The 19,573-nt window shown below is 48.6% G+C and overlaps 5 protein-coding genes across 5 annotated transcripts; 1 reads left to right on the top strand and 4 right to left on the bottom strand.

Moving 5' to 3' along the window:
- Positions 1-3,446: 3,446 nt before the first annotated feature.
- PENARI_c019G11500 (uncharacterized protein) lies at positions 3,447-5,238 on the bottom strand (the record flags this gene model as incomplete). Its single annotated transcript, XM_022634896.1, has 7 exons — positions 3,447-3,573; positions 3,675-4,252; positions 4,357-4,471; positions 4,547-4,621; positions 4,674-4,734; positions 4,792-4,819; positions 5,005-5,238. The coding sequence occupies 7 exons, from the start codon at positions 5,236-5,238 to the stop codon at positions 3,447-3,449; spliced, it is 1,218 nt and encodes a 405-aa protein (XP_022485345.1).
- Positions 5,239-6,878: 1,640 nt separating this feature from the next.
- Positions 6,879-8,677, bottom strand: PENARI_c019G04696 (indoleamine 2,3-dioxygenase family protein; the record flags this gene model as incomplete). The annotated part of the gene is made up of 5 exons (XM_022634771.1): positions 6,879-7,097; positions 7,198-7,500; positions 7,563-7,723; positions 7,776-8,092; positions 8,184-8,677. The coding sequence occupies 5 exons, from the start codon at positions 8,675-8,677 to the stop codon at positions 6,879-6,881; spliced, it is 1,494 nt and encodes a 497-aa protein (XP_022485343.1).
- A 1,972-nt stretch (positions 8,678-10,649) lies between these two features.
- On the top strand, positions 10,650-14,347 carry PENARI_c019G10385 (nicotinate phosphoribosyltransferase; the record flags this gene model as incomplete). Its single annotated transcript, XM_022634873.1, has 8 exons — positions 10,650-10,932; positions 10,994-12,167; positions 12,222-12,405; positions 12,755-12,893; positions 12,945-13,028; positions 13,082-13,701; positions 13,758-14,079; positions 14,127-14,347. 8 exons carry the CDS (start codon positions 10,650-10,652, stop codon positions 14,345-14,347), a joined length of 3,027 nt encoding a protein of 1,008 aa, XP_022485275.1.
- Positions 14,348-14,542: 195 nt separating this feature from the next.
- Positions 14,543-15,439, bottom strand: PENARI_c019G10077 (uncharacterized protein; the record flags this gene model as incomplete). Its single annotated transcript, XM_022634868.1, has 1 exon — positions 14,543-15,439. One exon carries the CDS (start codon positions 15,437-15,439, stop codon positions 14,543-14,545), a length of 897 nt encoding a protein of 298 aa, XP_022485273.1.
- A 508-nt stretch (positions 15,440-15,947) lies between these two features.
- PENARI_c019G07848 (transcription factor domain-containing protein) lies at positions 15,948-18,327 on the bottom strand (the record flags this gene model as incomplete). Its single annotated transcript, XM_022634830.1, has 2 exons — positions 15,948-17,660; positions 17,710-18,327. The coding sequence occupies 2 exons, from the start codon at positions 18,325-18,327 to the stop codon at positions 15,948-15,950; spliced, it is 2,331 nt and encodes a 776-aa protein (XP_022485234.1).
- Between the last annotated feature and the right edge of the window lie 1,246 nt (positions 18,328-19,573).

Genomic DNA, 19,573 nt, shown 5'->3' with positions numbered 1-19,573 from the left:
GTCACCAGGAATGCAGGAGCCTAATCGTCCCCACCGGATCAACACACACTAAGTTACCATCACCGCCAAATCCAAGCGAAAAAGCAGTATCATCCAAAGCATCAACTATATAAATGAGTGAATTCACAGCGGTGTAGGAGTAAAACAAACGGCGTATAAACATAAACTGTGGCACTGTTAAGGCTGTGCTATCTTTCACCCGTAGGTAAGTAAGAGGCTGAGTCACTGGGCGCCCGATCCAAACGCAATACCAAGCCCTATGAACCAACCACATCCATATCCTCCATATCCCACCGAGCTAAATCTCCCCATGTGGACACTCCATGTGAACTCACCGACTCACAGGGCTGCATTCGTGCCCCGCGCCCTCTTTTCTCTCTCTCCAGGCTCTCCCCTCTCACCGTCTTTGCGGCTCCTCCGGCCTACTGCAGGTGATCGGCGGGGCATGTCTAGCCCGGTGAGGGAGGCTCTGGGCTTGGTGTTAGTTTAGTTTACTGGGGGCATTGCAGCTGGAGGCGGTTGTCTATTGTAGTCTAGATTGTATGTATATGCAGTATGCAGTAACTTATTGTAGGAGGGGTTGAGGGGTATACTGCAGGGTATGGGTATGGGTATACAGTAACTGGATTCGATCTGCAGCCACATAAGCCGTGAACGTTCTGATCTCACTTGGACCCGTTTTCTTTCTGCCTGGGGCTTGGGTTTAGGGCCGTAGGGCTGAGATTATTTTTTATTTTATTCCTCTTTTGTATCTACACTTTTCCTTTTGCCCTGTAAGTTATCGATTCGCTTGTCTTTATATATCCTTACCCTTGGTCTACTCTTCGGTCTTTCCGAGTGCCAGTCATTCCCTATCCTGTCTCGTCTCTGGTCTTGTCTGGTCATTGACTATATTTCTTTTCCTTTCTTCCACTTTGCTTCACTGCACTCCACTTCATTTCATTCCTTCGATTCTTTCCTTGTCTCTTCGTTGTCTATAATATAAACCACCGGACTAGCTCGCATTATCATTCCACCACGCAGAGTCCCGCCATCACGACAATCCCAATCCAATTTCTTCATTCGGTATTTTCCCGTCTCGGAAACATACCGACAATCTCAACAGAATAGCACGTCCAAGATGTGCTACAAAGTCGTTGAACGCTACTCCGTCTGCAAATGTCTCTACTTCCAACACTCCATTGATCCCTGCCAAGCCTATGGCCAACGTGGTCATTGCGTGCAGGAGAAGACTGTCCTGGTGGGGTATGCGTGTGAAACGCATTCTAGTCGCGGGAGTTCGAGTTCGTCTTCGCCTACTGCTCCTGGTGCTCCGGGGAATTGGCTTGATTCGGGGTATTCTAGTGAGAAAGGGTCTTGTCGGTAGGGCTGTTTAATGTGATGTGGTGTCATGGTGGTGGTGGTGGTGGTGATGATGATAATGATGAGGTGTCTGGGTGGTTGTTCACTGAGCATTGTGTCCTCTGATCATTATTGCTGTCGTTGTTGTGAACTCGAGTACGTGACGTGGTGGGTGCAGGTGAGGGGAATGTGGCCAAGATGAACTGCATCTGCCCAATATCTTGGGGCTCGGAGATTCTCATTGTCAGTACTGGTTGCTGGCAGTCTTTGACTGAGAAGCATCCGGTTACATTTTTGAGTGACGTGCTGTTACTGCACTCATCTATCCTCCGAGCTTGTGTCTGTCCTTCTGCTTCTCTTGGCTGTGATGCTTGATCATTCGCTCCTGGAGAGCGCCCCATGGCAAAAACGATTGATTCGATCCCAACCCGGTGTTGGAGTGAGCTGTGATGAAGCTGGAATGGCACGTTATGTCTGGGATGTTCATGTGCTGGGTATGAGGGATGAGAGATGAGCGGACCTGTGGGATGTAATCTGGATAATGGCTTGATGAATGGTGTGTTTTGAGTGATGCATTGGGAGCGTTTCTTTTGTCGTGGTTCTTGCGCGTGTCAGCCGCTGAATGTTGCATTTTTTGTATAAGGGCTGGTTCCCTTATGGTGGTGATACATAATCTATTGCATCCGTTCTTTTTGTATTTGACTGGTCTTCGGGGTCTTTTGACTACGGTCTATATAGGTCACAAATATTTCGATCTAGATCTCAAGTCGCACCATATTTTCGCCCACTTAAGCATATCTCGCGAGCATTTCTAGGCTTGTATCGAGTTCATTGAAGTGTATTTAAGAGTAACTTCACTTCAATAGTTGTTCATGTTTAATCAGAAGCAGATTTTTACGATCTGCCAATGGGGGTATTCAAGTGAGGCAGGAACGATCTCGAGGCTTGCCCAGCCGGTCCAGGGAATTATAGAAGCCAGGCCATGTGCTGCGCAGTAGGTCGTTGTTTGATCCAAGTATGTGATGCAGAACTTCAAAGCTAAAGTCCGTTAGCTGCTTTCACACTGGAAACTAGGCGTGCGGAGATGCCTTATCTACGGTCCAAAGCAAGATGTACTGATGAAGCAAGACGAAGAAAGGATCTGCGCTCAAACAAGCATGGCGAAGCACCTAATACCGCGCCGGCGCCAGTATTGGGCCCAAATTGGCCAAGCCGCCAGAATTGTCGTCGTGCTGATCGAGATTTTTGAGCCAAGTGCCAGCTACATCTGTCAATTATCATGCAGATGTTGAGTCCTGTCTGCTAAGAGGATCCTCGCCGTACATTTTCCGGTGGGACTCAACGTTTTCGCACAATACGCTGTTCAGTTTAGTCCACTGAAGCCATCTCAGATGGAAGTGGATATTGTCGCTCACGGCCTGTAGCTCGTGACGCTGCCCAGGGCGAGGCTAGTGCAGCCGTGTAATATGAAGTTTGAGGGAGAAATCGGCCATAGCGTGAAGTCAGAAGGTCACGGGTCTCCATGCGGCATGGGCATCCTATGGAGGTAGAACTTGGCCAGTTGTTACCAAACTACCAGCACCCAAGTCCTGCCTATCAAGCCCATCAAGAGCCTTCTGCTTAACAGGCGAGCTCCCGAAATAGTTGCCAGCCCATGTGCCAGGAGCAGCCGGAATTACTTGTTTAAACGCTTGTATGTTGCATGCCTAGCTCGAAAATGGATCACAAAGCCTGTTATGGAGCATATGCCGGTATAATCTGTCTTAATTTCAAGATGGCAGGACTCCTACATTTGTGACCTTTATAGCCTCATTTAAGCGTTTGGTCTTCTTTCAGTTGATTCTGCAGCCGCCCTCTGGATCCTTTCGCTCGGAGCTTCTAATACTACCATCTCCGCCTGATTTATGATCACAGTACGCATCCCCATGATTTCGAACATGAGAATAACCCTGCACACGAGGGTAGACGCTAAATATCTTGCCGCTACCTTCACTGCGTCCTGTGCGCTGATAAATAAAATGCTCGAAAAAACAAGTGTACCGTACATAATGTGTAATACTGTCCCAGTCGAAGTGCACCAGGACCAAAGCATAAATAGAGACGTCTCATTTCGGATATGAAGTATCGTGGTTGAGTGTTGTACATTCAGTTTCAACTCCGTTTTGATTCTCCTTGCCCAGGCGCGTTCGTTTGGACTCGACTTTGAGCTTTGGCAGCGGTAATGGAGCACCACTGGGATACATCCTATCAGGTGGATGACTATGGCTAGGAAACCCCAGAGGGCAGGCTGAAACTCCGAGTCTGAGGAAAAGCTGCACACTGTTTTAACAGACAATTCCCAGCTGACGTGAGCCAAGTTGGCCACGGCCGCAAGCGCAAAGATGTACTGAAAGATAACTATAACCGTTGCCGACATCGGATTGAATTTCGGTATGTCGATGGTAGTGGGTGTCCTTCGAAGTAAGTCGATCGGATCCCGATACTCGAAAGATCGGACCGGAGACACCGCCGGGGTCCCGCACGCTAGGAGTAGTGATAGGAAAGGTCGTCGAAGGGCCAAAAGACCAGTCTCAACAGTGGTTGACCCGACAAGGCTCAATGTAGTGGGAAGGAGGCCCAAAATAACGCCGGCAGAGGCCATGTTTGCTTTCAAAGATTCGGTGGCTTGACTTAGAAGACAATGAACCATTCGTCCGGATTGGCAGCCGCCGTAGTTGACTGGATGACAAGATAGGTTCTTTTGGTACGCGTCATATGTGGTCATACAGTTTTTCATGTAGCGTTCGAATGGGTCGCGATATTGAGGGAACCACAGTCGAAAATGATTAGGAGCAGCATAAGCAGTCGATGCGAACAGTAACAAGACAATGAGGAGCTTCGCCATGTTCATGGTAGCCCACTGGCAGATACCCTGCAGATGAGTTCTTAGTAGACTAGCACAAGTGGATTCTATTATTGTGGGGGGCCATGATTAAATATGTGTACTCTGTAGCTGGCTTAGGGCAGGCTACCTACTGAATGGGTGCACAATGCTGCGCCCCATAGCTGTCGAGCTGCAAGCTGAGCTACTGTATGCATGCCGCCCGAACGACGAGTATCGATGTGATTGATCACCATGACTCTGGAGACGCTACAGAGACAATTGTGGTTAGCTTATAGGCCGCAAAGTGCCGACGCCGTGCCCGACGGAAACTGTGTCTTGCACTTTAGTTCTTGCATTGGTATGTTGGATAAGTCGCGTGAGCTGGGCGAGTTGCTGGTGCGGCTGGCGCGGTCGGGGCTGAATTACAGACAGCCACAACAGGAATGCATGCACGTAGTTGGCTGCTCACGCCGACGAGGTTGCAGCAGCTTTCGAATTTTGTGCAAACGCAGAGGCGCCTAGACGGCGCACTTCATTAATTACGATATGGGATGATGTATGAGCTGTGACGCCTTGCTTTCACCTACCCGGGTCGCATGAAAGGGGCGTGTAATACTATGGAATCATAGGTAGTACGTTAGTTAAATAAAGGGCCATATTAGAAGGACCCCAATGGAAGCGATTCGGACTCTCCACCTGCTAGACCTAATTGTATTTCCAATGCATTGATCGGTACAAATGCATGCAATTCTTGGCAATGCTAATGCGCCGAGTATCGGAGGTCTCATGAATGCCCATACCCAATATATCGTCTCGTGCGCGTGTAGGAGCAGCGTCGGGCTACCAGTGTCGATAAATTGCGGCAAGGCTTTGCTATGCGCTGTAGCATGTGTAGCGCGCTGTGGGCCAAGCGCATCATGTAGCAGCAGACAGGCAGACTGGGCTGTGCTCCAGTCAGGTACCCAGGGTGGCAGGGTATAGCCGGGGTCTAAGGCCGGAGTCGGTGGGCCTACCTCAACAGCCGCCGAGTACATCGAGTGTGTTAGATACTGGGATCATCTGCCGTGCGGCATGAGTATAGATTGTATCCGCTGGTGAGGAGTAGTCGGGCTTGATTCCTAGGGGTGGATGCGCCGGGATTGGTGCCACGAGTGGGTTTGAGCCAGTGCTGGTAATAAGACCAAGCAAGGAATAGATCTTGTCGCGTGGATTAGATGCCTCGCGGAAGCGGCATTGCAACAGCAGCTCTAGTAAAACCTGCCCTGGAGGCTCTTTCGGGTCTTGCGTTTGTCGTTTCAACCTCAGCCGTTGTAGAGACAAAAAGCCCCACCCGGTAGAGGAAATCTGTTATGTAGAGTCTCCTATATAGGGGTACGTAAATATGCCATATCAAGGTGTGGCGGACATTTGGCCTAGCGGTTATTATTACCAACTTATTCTTACCCTTTTGGGCGCTAGGTCCGTTCCCTTCCGTATCGTTTTGGTTGATCCTGAAGTGACGTTTGATCTGCGGTCGATGCCAGCCGATGACTTTTTGCCTTTTTCTTTGTTTTCATTTTTGCGGAACTGCAAATTGTATGCTTTGCTCTGGCACTTGGCTTGGACATTTGATCATCTTTATAACATGATCAGTGTTGTTTCGAGGAGCTTTGTTTGAGAAGATTATCCCGTTTGTTGACCCCTGTTTGGATGTGACTTGCTTTCCTCCTCAATCCGCTGGGTTGTTTAGTCACTTTCTCTTGCGGGTGAGCATGTGATTTAGAAAAGGTTACCAAGGATATCCAGTGGCCTTATATTCTTAGCACACTTTGGAAGAAACTAAAGAGGGATGCGGATGGATGCAACGGCATTAGATACCCAAGTTGAATTATCAAACACTTTCCTGAAACTTAGCAGAAAGTATCCCCTTTCCCCTTTCCTCTCTGTACCGATACATCTATAGATCGGAAAAGTCTCCCGGGATCATTGCCCATATGTCACCCTTTAGCGCCTTCACCGATACTTTGCTTCCAAACAGGCGGCTTCGACTTGAGTATCGATAAAGAGGCTGACATGTCACCCCGGATATTTTATACTCAAGTGATCCTTTTTCTAGTCTTTACTTGGCCAATTCGGATCTTCACTCCCATGTCAGACAATATCCTCGCCAATAATACAAAAGGCACATCACATCCGACCTTGGAAGTATCTCGGGTTCTTCATCCATATCGGGAGAGAAAATGCGGTCAAGATCACACTGGCACAGACCTCTGGAAATTGTATCAGCTGATGCAGAAGACGAAGTCAAAATCCTCCGACATCACAAATCAGTAGTTCTTAGCTTGCCTTGGCCAGTAGAATAATTCAGAGAGCCAGACAGGACTAAAGACGGGGAGACACCTAACATAGAACTCCGTCATACATCGGCTTGAATCAACATTGGAAATAGATAAGTCTCGGAAAGCAGTGCCGTTAACTGTTACACACGAGAATAGACAATACCCAACATGTCTTATAGTTGAGAATCACTACTTGAAATACTAAGATCCACAAACAACTGCAAAACATTCAGACGAAACCCTTAACGGGCTTCAGTCCCAGAAGGATACAATTCGCAATCTAAGATATGCAAAACCAGCAAAAGCGCAAAGAACAGAAAACCCCCAGAAATGAAGAGAGAGGAAAAGAAAAAGATCTAAACCCCCCGTTCCTGACACCACCGCTCAACTTCCTTAGCCAACTTCTCCCGCTGATCCCGAACAAGCTCCATCATAGGCTCAACCTGCTTCCGATGCGAAGCAATCAAATCCTGTCCACCATTCGCAACTACGGTAACACCCTCCTTAGGCGCGAGATGGGTGTCGTAGATCTTAACCATGAGATCCATCACAGCCGAGAGTTGGTTTGGAAGCCACTGTTACAGATGAATTAGCCAGGAGTCCAGACCAGACGTATAGTATAAGGTATGCAACGGGCTCTTGCATTCCCTGCTTTGGGTAGGGCGGTATACTCACAGTAACGATAGGACTGCCACCGGTAGCAGTAGGATGCGGCGTGCGACGAATGATGTACTCACGCGCAAAGAGCCAATGTCTCCAGCGGAAACTGCGGACATGGTTCAGCGTGCGAAGAAATAGCACGGCCGTCTCGGAATCCTGCACTGCATAATCCTGGACACCGATTTCTTCGGATTTCTCACGGATGTAGGTGAGGAATTCGCGGTGGGGAAGGGGGCGGTAGGCGCGGAATTCGTGGAGGATTTTTGTTAGGGGGGTTTCGGGCATGGGGATTTGGCAGAGGTGGTCCAGTAGGGGGATCTTTAGGTTGGTTGATGTTAGTTGAAGGCATGGATTGGGGTTTGGGGAGGTGAAGTACTTACGATGCTGTCGTTGGCGCCGCTTTCGCCGCGGAAGAAGAGGGGCTTGTTGTCTTCGCAGCCTTCGTAGATCACACCGTTGGGGAACATTGATTGATTGGTGATTCCGAAGATGAAGACGCGGAACGAGAGGTACTCAGATGGTTTGGAGTTTCCCCACATGTCTACTTTATGTGAGTTTGCTTATCTTGTGGAGAAGGGGGATTGATGAAATACCTTCCATGGAAGTCTCGATCTTCTCCATTGACTTCAGGATCTCTCGGAATCCGTCGTTGATCTCCTGGCGAGAGCCGTGTTGCTCAAGGGTGTCGACAACCTTGAGAGCTCCGGCAATCAAGGGACCGGTCTCCTTGACCATATCCACGTGAGTGAGGATGAAGCCTGCCTCGGAGCTCTTGGGGTCAAGACCTCTCTCGAAAGAGCGGATGAGACGGAGGTTGGAGTACTCGCTCAGCCCCTTGGCAGGGTCGGCGACAGTGTAGTTAAATAGAGCATAAGAGGCGGCATAGGACATGAAAGGTGGCAGGTCCAGACTGGGATATGGTTAGACAATGTCATAATATAACGGAAGTATGTGAATGGACCGGGAGGATAGAAAGGTAAGATGGAATAAAATGAACTTACAGCTCAGCGCAGCGATACATGGGACGAGCAACGGCGATAGGCAAAACATCACGGCCAAGACCGTAACCACCCTCGGGGTCCTTGTTCCAGTGCTCCCAGCAAGGCTCAAGGAGGTAAGACGAGGCCAGGAAGGTATAATCACGGAAGACAGCAGCAACAGTAAACCGATCTGGCGAGCCATCAGGGAGGACAAGCTTCTCAACCTCATCAGTCAGGTCAGTGAGCTCGGCCTTGACAGCAGGGCCAAGCTCGTAGGTAGCCAGCAGACCGGGCTTGCCATCAAGTCTGACGACAGGGAGACGGTTGACGAGGGACAGCAAGGCACTGAATGCCTCTGGAAGCTCTGTAGGGGCAGTCTCATAGGGCAGGAAGCCTGTCTTGGTGGTGATGGTGAAGGGGTCCAAGGAATGGGAGATGCTTGAAGGGTCATCATGGATGTGAGGGAACCGCTTCAGGGTAGCCGGGGAGGGGTAGGGCACTTGAGTACGGGTCATGATGGGAGAAGAACAGTAGTCAAGGTAAGAGACAAGGTGTCTATGGGTGATTGGTGATAGACAGTGAGGTAGGGTAGATGTGTGAAGGTTGATGTAGGTCAAAGACCAAGTCAGGAACCAGGGAAGTAATAAAAATGAGTAAAAAAGGAGGAAAGAGAAGTCAGAAGACCTTTGAGGATGATAAAGAGAACAGAAACTCAAGGATTTGGGCGGGAGAGGAGCAGATTCTTATAATACTTTGAGGCCGGTATCAATTCCGGCCTCAAGTCCACCATTACGAAAGAGATTAAGAATAGCGTGGGACTGATGACATCTCCTGCTGCATGATGCAAATGGGTTCCATCTATCATGAAGGAGACTCAAGGCACTTTATATGGACATTTTTGTCCAAAACAAGACATTTCGACTTTCTTCTGTCTATACAAATGAACTATACAACTGCCCAGTAAGAGAGGGCTGGGGATGGTCACGGGGATGCGCTAGGCCCGATATAGTAGAAGCTGTCAAAGGCAGTTTGTCTGCCTCATCTTGGGGTTAGCTGGATATTATGATAGCGAATGTCCAGTCAGGTGTTTAAGATTGCTATGGTGTAAAATTAACCACTTATTGGGGACTTATTACGGATAATTGTCTGATGAAAGCTCTACAAGTCATGATGTATGCTCTATATGTCATGCCGTGCCAAGTCCCGATCGTAAAATCCTATTTCCTGATTGGACGATAACGCAAGATTAGACTTCCCTAGCGTTCGGAGGCCGGAATGGTACCGGCCTCCGATTATAGCCGGTCTCGTTTTAGTCCAAGTCACAGTTAACTTGTGAGGCTTTATACAGGCCGTCAACACTTTAAACAAGATATGAACCAACGAACAGACTTGGACAGCTCATTGCTGCCCACCGGATATATGGTCAATCGCTTTATTACACACATGTCCATAATGCTCGCAATAAAACATAGCAAAAAGATAATGACCGAGAGAATCAAAAACCAAAAAAAAAAGGAGAATCAAAAAAGAAATGTGCATCATCCGTGAATCGAACACGGGCCTCGTCGATGGCAACGACGAATTCTACCACTAGACCAATGATGCTAGTTCATGTATGGAGGGCCCACTATTGACAATATGAACCAAAGCCCCTTCAAATATTTTTATTTTTTTTAACATTATCGTATTTCAAAAGTTCAAATGCTATAACAGATCTAACATTCCATTTAAATGCTATTTCACATCAGGTGACTTACGAGCTTGCTTTCTAATCTACATGTGACGCAGGATATAACTTAATTGGTGGGGACGTCTTGGACATTATGCGTGGTAGTGTATATTTTGGCATGTCGTTAGGGCAACTTTCGCTTGATTGGGCTATGGGCAATGTGAACATTCACCGCTACCTCATATCCAGGTTCAGGTACTAAAGAAGTTAGCACCCATTTATCTTGCGCCACCGTGCTATATCATATTATCTGATCGGGAAGTAAGCGGTCGATACTTGGTGCTGTGTATATATATGTAGGTTTAAGTAAGATTACAGATCGTCTTTTTGCTCCCATTTAGAGTCATGCATACCACATACGGACCGTAAATGTCGTATTATCGTATGTATGGTCTGTCCCACGATCCTCCTCAATAGAGTTGGCAACACACCCATCTCCTCTCGTCAGAATTACCTCTACTCCATCCTCATCGCAATTCCCATCCAGCAGAACCAAGATGGAGACCCCTACCACCACCCCACACTGGTGCATGGAGTGTTTCCAGAAGGCCTTTGATGCATACATCCATGATCAGACATAACTTTGGACGTTTTTATCCTTGAGCTTCGGCCAGGACTAACCCATGTAGGCCAAGCCATACTAGACGCACAGGGATCTCACGGCCCAATAGATCTTCAGCTACCCCTCAATAGCATAGTTATCTATCACCTCCAACTCCAACCTTTGATCTATCTTCTATTATTCTATTCAAATAGTCATGGCTCAAACATTCGACTATATTATCGTGGGTGGGGGAACAGCAGGTTGCGTAGTAGCTTCCCGTCTTAAAGAAAAGAATCCCACGCTCTCCATCCTGATCGTCGAAGCCGGCCCCGATGTCAGCAAGCACCCCCTTGTATCAGATGCGGCGGACTACCCTCAGCTCCTCGGCTCTGAGCTCGATTGGAACTATACCACAGTACCGCAGAAACATTTGGATGGGCGCTCTGTCTCTAACCATGCGGGGAGGGCACTTGGAGGTAGTAGTGTGACTAACGCCGGTGAGTTTTGGAAAGTTGTTCCATGCAAAAGACCTGTCACCTGATATGTGATATTTAATAGGGGGTTGGTTCCGAGGCGAGAAAGCAAACTATGATCTTTGGGGAGAGACGGTCGGCGACTCGCGTTGGAGCTATAGTGGCTTCTTGCCCTATTTCCGCAAGGTTGAGTCGCATTTTGATCCAAACGGCGATAAGCTACAGCATGGCTTTAATGGCCCTATGAAAGCGGAGTCTGTTACATTTACGGGTCGCAACTACCCTCTGCGTCAGTCGGTGAAGGATGCATGGGCTGCTGTTGGTGTGCCTTTAGTCCCGGACTTGAATTCTGGTAATCCCATCGGATTGGCGGAGGTCGTTGAGAACAAAGTCAAGGGTATGCGGCAAACTGCTGCCTCTGTGTACCCACTCAATGTCACTATCTTGACGGATACTATGGTCAAAAGAGTGGTTTTCGAAGAGCGCAATGGGAGAAAGAGAGCCATTGGCGTGGAGATCGTGGGCGAGGAAACCCGTGTGATTTCTGCAAAGCGCGAAGTCATCATCTCGACTGGCACATACCGGACACCCCAAATCCTGAAGCTTTCAGGCATCGGGCCAGCCGAGGAACTGCAACGCCATGGCGTGGACTTGGTACTTGACTCACCTGACGTCGGCCGCCATTTCCAAGACCACCCTGGTGTATTCCAGTGGTGGAAGCTAAAACACCCCGAACAAGGACTTGCAGTTGGATCACCGGCGTTCAGTGATCCTCTATTTTCCAGAGGTCAACCAATCGACTTTGCAGCAACACAGCCCGTCCCTCTAGACGGATTACGCGCTGCATTAATTCGAGATAATCCCAATTGCAACCCGGATGAACATCCACTTATCTCACAGAAAGGGCATCTGGAGATGCTAGTATTCTATGCAGGAGGAAATCCCGCTAACCCGACGATCGAAATGGACGGGACTCACATAGCCACGATCGTGGTTGGTATGCTTCCAACTTCGCGCGGGAGCATTACCCTCCAAGATAGCAATCCAAACTCTACGCCGCTTATCGACCCTAACTATCTCGCCACCGAGGCTGATCGGTATATGATGCGTGCGGGTATTCGGAAGATCCGCGAAATGGTCCGTGATACACCAGCCGGGCGGGCAATGATTGACGATGAAACGATCGAAGACGGGGCCACGCCCGTTCAAGTGGATACCAGTGATGCGGAGATCGACAGTCTGGTCCGACGTCGAGCTATGTGAGTATATGAAGATATAATAGCTGTTGACTGCATGCTGATATCTGGTTCTAGGACTATGTTCCACCCCGCTGGAAGCGCCTCTATGGGCAAGGTGGTCGACAATCAGCTCCGAGTTCGAGGTGTGGATGGTTTGCGCATTGTTGATGCAAGTGTTATTCCTGTGCCACTGACTGCACACATTCAGATGTGTGTTTATGCTCTAGCAGAGCAAGCTGCAGATATCATCGGTGATAGTGTGAGGTCTGCGCATAAGCTATGACGATAGACACGCCAAGCATAAATGAATTGACTCTTTTGAGATATTCGTAAGTTGCACTGCACAGGTATTAAACAAAGAGAGTCTAGTAGCAAGTAACAATTAACAAGTAACAAACAGAAAACAGAGAAAGACCAGGGTAAAAGGCGATCTATACACAATGCAAACAACACAAACACCTATCAGTATCGCCATTTTCCCCGCGCTACTGCGCGCCAAAGAAGAAAAAGAACAGAAAACATTTATACCAGGCCATTCTTCCCTGTATAATTGCTCAGCCAGTACTACAAGCTATTGCAACCTTTCCCCTCTTGTCGATTTATTCTAGACAGACCTGGCACGCCGGTTAACCAGCGAAATGGGCAACGACGAATCTGCGCTGCCAGCCGGCATCGTGACCCTGCTGGACACCGACCTGTACAAGCTGACAATGCAATGCGCTGTTCTCAAGTACTTCCCAGATGTGTGTAAGTACTCCCACTACGAACTGGGCGATATACAAACTAACAGACTCGCAGCGGTGACCTACGGCTACACAAATCGGACCCCGCATATGAAACTGCGCCGCGGGGCATACAAATGGCTCTTGGAGCAAATGGACAGTAAGCAATACTTACCACCAAGCTTAAACATCTACTTACACCTACGCGCTCAGAACTGGCCAATGTCCGCGTGACCGCCGAAGAACGCGAATTCCTCCGCCAGAAGTGCCCCTACCTAAACGACGCGTACATCACCTTCCTCGAAACCTTCCACCTCAAACCCGCCGAACAAATCGATATCAAGTTCACCCCGACACAAGATACAGGCAGCGATGACGACGAGGGCAATGTCGAGTATATCATCAAGGGATTGTGGCTGGACACGATCCTGTACGAGATCCCGCTGCTTGCGCTGACCAGCCAGGCCTACTTCATGTTCAGTGATAAGGACTGGAGTTACGAGAATCAAGAAGAGAAGGCATACCGTAAGGGCTGCACGCTGCTGGAGAATGGCTGCATATTCTCTGAGTTCGGGTCTCGCCGTCGACGCGATTATCATACCCAGGACCTTGTTATGAAGGGTCTTACCCGTGCTGCGGAAGAGGGGAAGCGGCAGGGGTGGCCTGGTGCTTTGTCTGGAACGAGCAATGTTCATTTTGCTATGAAATATGGTGTTCCTGCTGTTGGGACGGTGGCGCATGAATGGTACATGACCATTGCGGCTATTACGGATGACTATGAGAATGCCAATGAGTTGGCATTGAAGTACTGGCTTGGTTGTTTTGGAGAGGGCGTATGTATTCTTGCTGTCTCAATGTCGAATGTGTTATATACTAACTGGAACACCAGGTTCTTGGTATCGCCCTTACCGATACATTCGGTACACCGGCTTTCTTGGATGCTTTCAAAAAGCCAATCTCATTACCGGATCAGCAGCCTGATCCATCCGCTAAGACTTATGCTCAAGTTTACACTGGTGTCCGCCAGGACTCCGGTGACCCGACATACTTTGTCAAGATGGCCCGGGACTTCTATGATGACCAGGGTATCACCGATACAAAGACTGTCGTGTTCTCAGATTCTTTGGATATCGAGCACTGCCTTGAGTACAAGACCATCGCCGAAGAGGCAGGCTTCAAGCCTACATTCGGTGTTGGAACATTCTTCACCAGTAAGTCTGATTTTCACAGGTTCATTGACCAATGCTAACCCATGCAGATGATTACATCAATAAATCAACTGGCGAAAAGTCCAAACCCCTCAACATTGTTATCAAGATTGCAACTGCGAATGGAAGCCCGGCCGTCAAGCTCAGTGACAATATGGGTAAGAATACGGGCGACCAGGACAAGGTCCGGGAAGTCAAGAAGAAGCTGGGCTACGTCGAGCACTGCTGGGAAGAAGGCGATGAAAGCAATCGCTGGAAAAAACAGGCATGAGCAATCCAGTCCGACACCACAAATCTCATAGAATGGGCAGGTTTACTAGAGCTCATTTCCCCTCAGCATCATGCGATACTCCATAGAGAATAAGAATACATGGTATCGTCGACGAATCCTAATACCAAACACCAAACACCTTTTGCTCATAGTGCACATAACAATGCAATCAATTCACAGATTCATCCAGGAGCTTCAAAGCAAAAATCCATCTTCCAGTTTCTGGGTCACATCACCAGCCCACGAAGCTGACTGCATCTGAAAAATATCCTCGCCAACCTCCTCAACAGAGCTATAAAGGCCTCTCCAGCATTTCTCGATTATATGGCTACAAACATAGTCATCTCTCGGAAACTGAGCATTGCGAAACCGGTGTTGGATCTCCAGTTCATGTTGATGAGAATCTAACTCCGGAAACACCTCAGCCCCCGTAATGATATGATACATCGCCGTGCCAACAGCGAATATGTCAGTCCGTTCCTCTGCATGATTGGGATATGGTCCGGGCATGCTGGATTTCGAGCCTTCACGGCTTAGACCATCCAGCATGTATTCCCCAGCGCTGTTTTTCAGGACTCCCTGAAAATCGGAAAGGATGACGTTGAGGTTGATATCCAGCAGAATATTCGAGACGTCGATATTGCAGTGGATGACGTTCTTGGAGTGGACGAATGATACTGCTGCGACGAGTTGCTGGCACCAGTCTAGCCGGATCTCGAGGCTGATGTCTGGATAGCGGATGAGGTATTCGCTCATGTTGCCGTTGGGATAGTATTTCAGTATCAGACCATCTTCGTTCAGACCTTCTGATTGAATGATGGAGGGATGGGGGCCTAGTTTCTGGAGGATGTCGAGGATACGGGCTTCCACTTTGATGCTTGTTTGGTAGTCCCTGTCATTGGTATCATTGGCGTATTTGAGGACTTTTGTGCAGGGGGGTAGTGGGTTATTTGGTTCCCTGAGGAAGGGTGTTTCGCTGTAGAGTCCCACGATGCATCCGCGGGATGAGATTATTTGTCTCACGCCTGGAGGACGTCGGCCTGTAAGTTGTGGAAGGCTGCTGGAAGATCCCAGTTTTGGAATGGAGGGCATGTTGGGCTAGTTTGGTATTTGGAAGGTCCGGAGGAATTGAAGGGAAAGACTCCAGGGTGTCGTTTATAGGAAGAAAACATAAGACGAGCTAAAGAGAGTATTGGATGGAGAACGAAGTGAAGTGAGAACAAAGTCACGCAAAGAAGCAGCGTCCCCAAGGGCAGCCCGCGATATAGAGTGCCTTCCCTGTATATCCCCCAAACTAAATGATGTGCAAACTTCCAAATGGGTTGAGATTACATTGTATCTTGAGGTGTACGTCTGATGGCCTCGTCAGTTGTAATGGCGGAAGGTCTCAACTGGTAAGGCTGATATCACAGCTCACCGGGAAGAAAAAGCCAAAAGAACCCCAGAGTTTATTGAATTTCACCTACCACGGAATGGAGCAAAAATATAGAGAATCTTATTTCAAAACATATATTTTGTGAAAGTAGCATATACATATAGTACAAGATGGCAGCCTGCAGACAAAAGGGCCGCGAACAACAACCGATTCTCGTCCCTGGGACTAAAACATATCATCCCCAGACTGGAACCCTAGATCCCGATCTAGGTCACCCGTAATACCAGGCCTAGCATCACTCATAGATTGATGGCGCGAGTGTGTGCCAGGGAGATCGTTATCCATTTCCTTCAACCCAAACGAGAAGAGACCCTGCTCTTGTTCATGCTGGGGCGTCTCTTGCGACTCGAAGGACTGCGACTTGCCAAACTGACCCAAGTCAGTGTCTCGGAATAGGTCTTGTGTCCAGTCTAGGTTGTCATCTTGTGCGGTGGTTGGTGAAATATTGTTTCCATCCGTGTTGGAATTTGTGGCAGGGGTGGGTATATCCGGGAATGAATCGATGTCGATTGAGAAGTAGTTGAAGGGGTTGTTATCAACGCTGTTGGGGTCAACAAATTGGTCAAAGTCGCCGGAGAAGAGAGGCAGAGAAAACTCCTGAGTGGTCTCTGTGGTAGAGTTTCTCGGGGTTGGGAGACCCCCTTGGGTGGGTGCAGCTTGCGCTCGTGGGACTGGGGTATCAGCCTTAGGGGTAGGCGGATCGGTGAGAAGTGGATGATATTGTGGTATGGGTATGGGGTGGGGGTTGCTTGGCTTTCTTGTTGTCAAGGATATGGCTGGGGCGTCTAGGTTGTATTGCATGACCTGGAAGAAGGTACTGGAGGCACCAGACTGCATTTTGATGGCGGCTTCGATATTGGCGTACTCCTGGTCTGCGGCTGGATAGATATCTTTTAGACAATGCAGCACTTGGATACAACGGTGAAAGTTGTGTACGCTGCTTTCGCGGACAGCCGGGTTGTCGGACATGGTGTTAGACAGATGTGCCACGGCAGCAGGTAGAATCACAGTGACCCCGGACTGTGGCAGGAACCGCGTCAGATTGAGCTGATTCAACCCCTGTATAATATGTGTGATTCCACTGGCAGCATCGTGCATTTTTATGCGGGCAGTATTGCACAACTCAGTGCGTGACTTGGACTGGTCCTTTGAAGCAGCTGCCCAAGGCCGATGAAGTGCACTACTGGTAGCATGGTAAAGCATACGCAACATTGCGCCATGGAGCAACAAAACATCCTCACCGTCACGAAAGTTGTTTTTCGATTTGGGTATGAATTGTGCATCTTTGGGAAGTGTACTGAGCCATGAGTCGAGCTTTTGACCGCACCGGGCAAACTCGGACTCTGAAGCTTGACGGGGGACAAGTGTGACTGTAGTCCGGTTTGTGGTCCCAAACTGGCGCTGTGAAGGTGTGTATTGGGCAAATAATACCCTACCAATACATTGACAAAGCTTCATCTTTTCAATAAACATAATGGAGAGACGTTTCTGATGTGACACGTCTTCCAATTGGCGACAGCGGTAGTTGGCAATCACAGATGGAGCGAAAGGTTCAAAATCAAAGTCCTCTAGCCTGAGCATAGGCACATTGCTTGTTCCATCATTGACTTGAAGTGGGCGACGCATGCCCATGGCGATGAGCCGGTCCCGGGAGTACAGACACCACCAGAGCCGAGCGCGGAGTCGCCGAGTTCTTACATCCATATCACCAGATGCAGGATCTTTATTCAACCCGATCGATTGTGATTGAGTGTTGCATACTCCAATCCAATCCCAAATATCTCGTGGGCTGTTCTCAGGATCAGACCAGTAGGTCATCAGTAGTAATGTTTGTAGAATTACAATGCGGTCCTCTTCGCAGTCAAGAGAGTAGAGTAGCTATAGATGTGTTAGTTGGGCTCAAATTTTCAATTTCCGGTACACAAACCCTTAAGCGGGTGAAGAACGCATTCCGCGCGCTCTTCCGAGTCGAGTATCCTGCATCCTGCAGATGCTTAAGATCAACAAATGCCGTGCCGACGAACATCACTGCCTGAAAAAGCAAGATGCTAACATTTCCTTCCGGATCATTTTCTGCCACGCACCGCAAGAACTCCTGTAAGTTCAAGACTGGCATGAAACTATGCACCCATTGAATATAACAGCGAAGCAGCTCATCCCGCAGACCGCTCTCCGGCAGCGAGAGCGCGCCACGGAATCGCAGGAACTCCAAGTCCTCCGGGGCAATGCGAGCTGGTAGTGGCTTTAAAAACCGAGGCTCGTCGTCCAACATCGCCGTCAGCGGATCGAAGTCTGGGTCAATCAGGTCCTGCACAGCAGACACCATATTCGCCAGCGGCAGTGAATGCTGCACATCGGGATTCCCATGTGTGCGCGAATCCCGATGTGTGCGCCATCCTCCAGTAGGCTTGCCCTCATACAGCCACGGGACCTGCGGATCATATCCAGAAAGACTGTAGCGCTTGGCTGTCGACTCAAGGCCTGACTCTGCACTCGGCGACTTGCGCTTCAGAGCCTGCGCCCAGTTATCGGGGGTTGAAGCCATTCCCTCTCATGTAGGGGATATTCCTATTACTCAAGTTGGATAGACGACGAAATAGTTCCGCGGAGATCGAATCAGATATGAGAGATGACCAAAAGTTCAGGCGGTGGCCGGAACGGAGGGGAAATGTGGGGAGCCCCGTTTTGCGGAGACCAACCTTGGCGCCCGGGGAAATCGCCACGTTTGATCGGCATTTGTTGATGGCAATTGGCTTTCTCTGCGGGTAATAATCGTTTATCCACTGCCATATGTAGATAAGAGTAACAAAGTGGTAGCAAACACCATTTATTTGGCACAAGGGTATATATAGTGTAATTTGCATAAGACGTGAAAACAAAGAACAAGAAAGGCTGTGTTGTTTTTCTAGGGGTTATACCTATGGTAGACTGAAGGTGACATAGTAACACAGTCCTCCTGCTAAACATAAATATGGTACCACTTTGTTCTATCAATAGCTTCATGTAGATACTATAGGTGACCACTTTCGTTGTCATCTCTGCGATTCTAATAATGAGTATTGGCCCTCCATGGTCAGCTTGGGAATCTAGATTGCTACTTTGTTGATGAAGTGTCAACTAAATATACCACTGAGATACAAACCAACAATGTTCCGACGGATCCTTAACTTAGTCATTGTTACTCTCAACATGATCACGGTCTCATGCTACAGCATAACTGATCTCTGGAATGGCCTCATTGAAGATCATTGCTGTTGTTGGCTTAATTCTCTTCGGCGTTGTACTGCTCTTCACCAGAAGACCAAACTACGAGCGATTTGGGCTTGCATATTGAAAACATCATCGTCCCTCTGCAGAGCCCCGTATTACGATACGACATAAAAGCAGAATCTCAGTATCTCTCTATATGTTTGAAAAATCTAGTAAAAGACCACTTGAACGTGATGAAGACGTATGAAGGGACCAGGAGATGTGCAAACCTGCCTAGTGCCGGATGTATATGTCGAAAGTTGAATTGCATAGTTGCTGCCTATCGAAGAGCCTGAATACGGGCTATAGGACTGTCTCTTCAGATGCGCGTCTATGTATATATTGAGCGGCATTTTGTGAAGGCGGGAGGCTAGGAAGGGCAACACTCTATTCAAGGTGAACGGTCGTTTAAGATTCTCCGCCAGATATGAAATGAATGATTTCAAGTCCAGTTTCTTATCACTGCAACCCAGCTTGTCCTACGCGTTCATTCTGCATCATATGTTGTCGCATATTCAAGCCCATGTTCTCCATAACCCGGG

The sequence above is a fragment of the Penicillium arizonense genome (assembly GCF_001773325.1).
Source record: "Penicillium arizonense strain CBS 141311 chromosome Unknown PENARI_contig019, whole genome shotgun sequence".
Lineage (NCBI taxonomy): Eukaryota > Fungi > Ascomycota > Eurotiomycetes > Eurotiales > Aspergillaceae > Penicillium > Penicillium arizonense.
The sequence above is the reverse complement of the archived record's forward strand: the minus strand, read 5'-3'. Positions and strand labels throughout refer to the sequence as shown.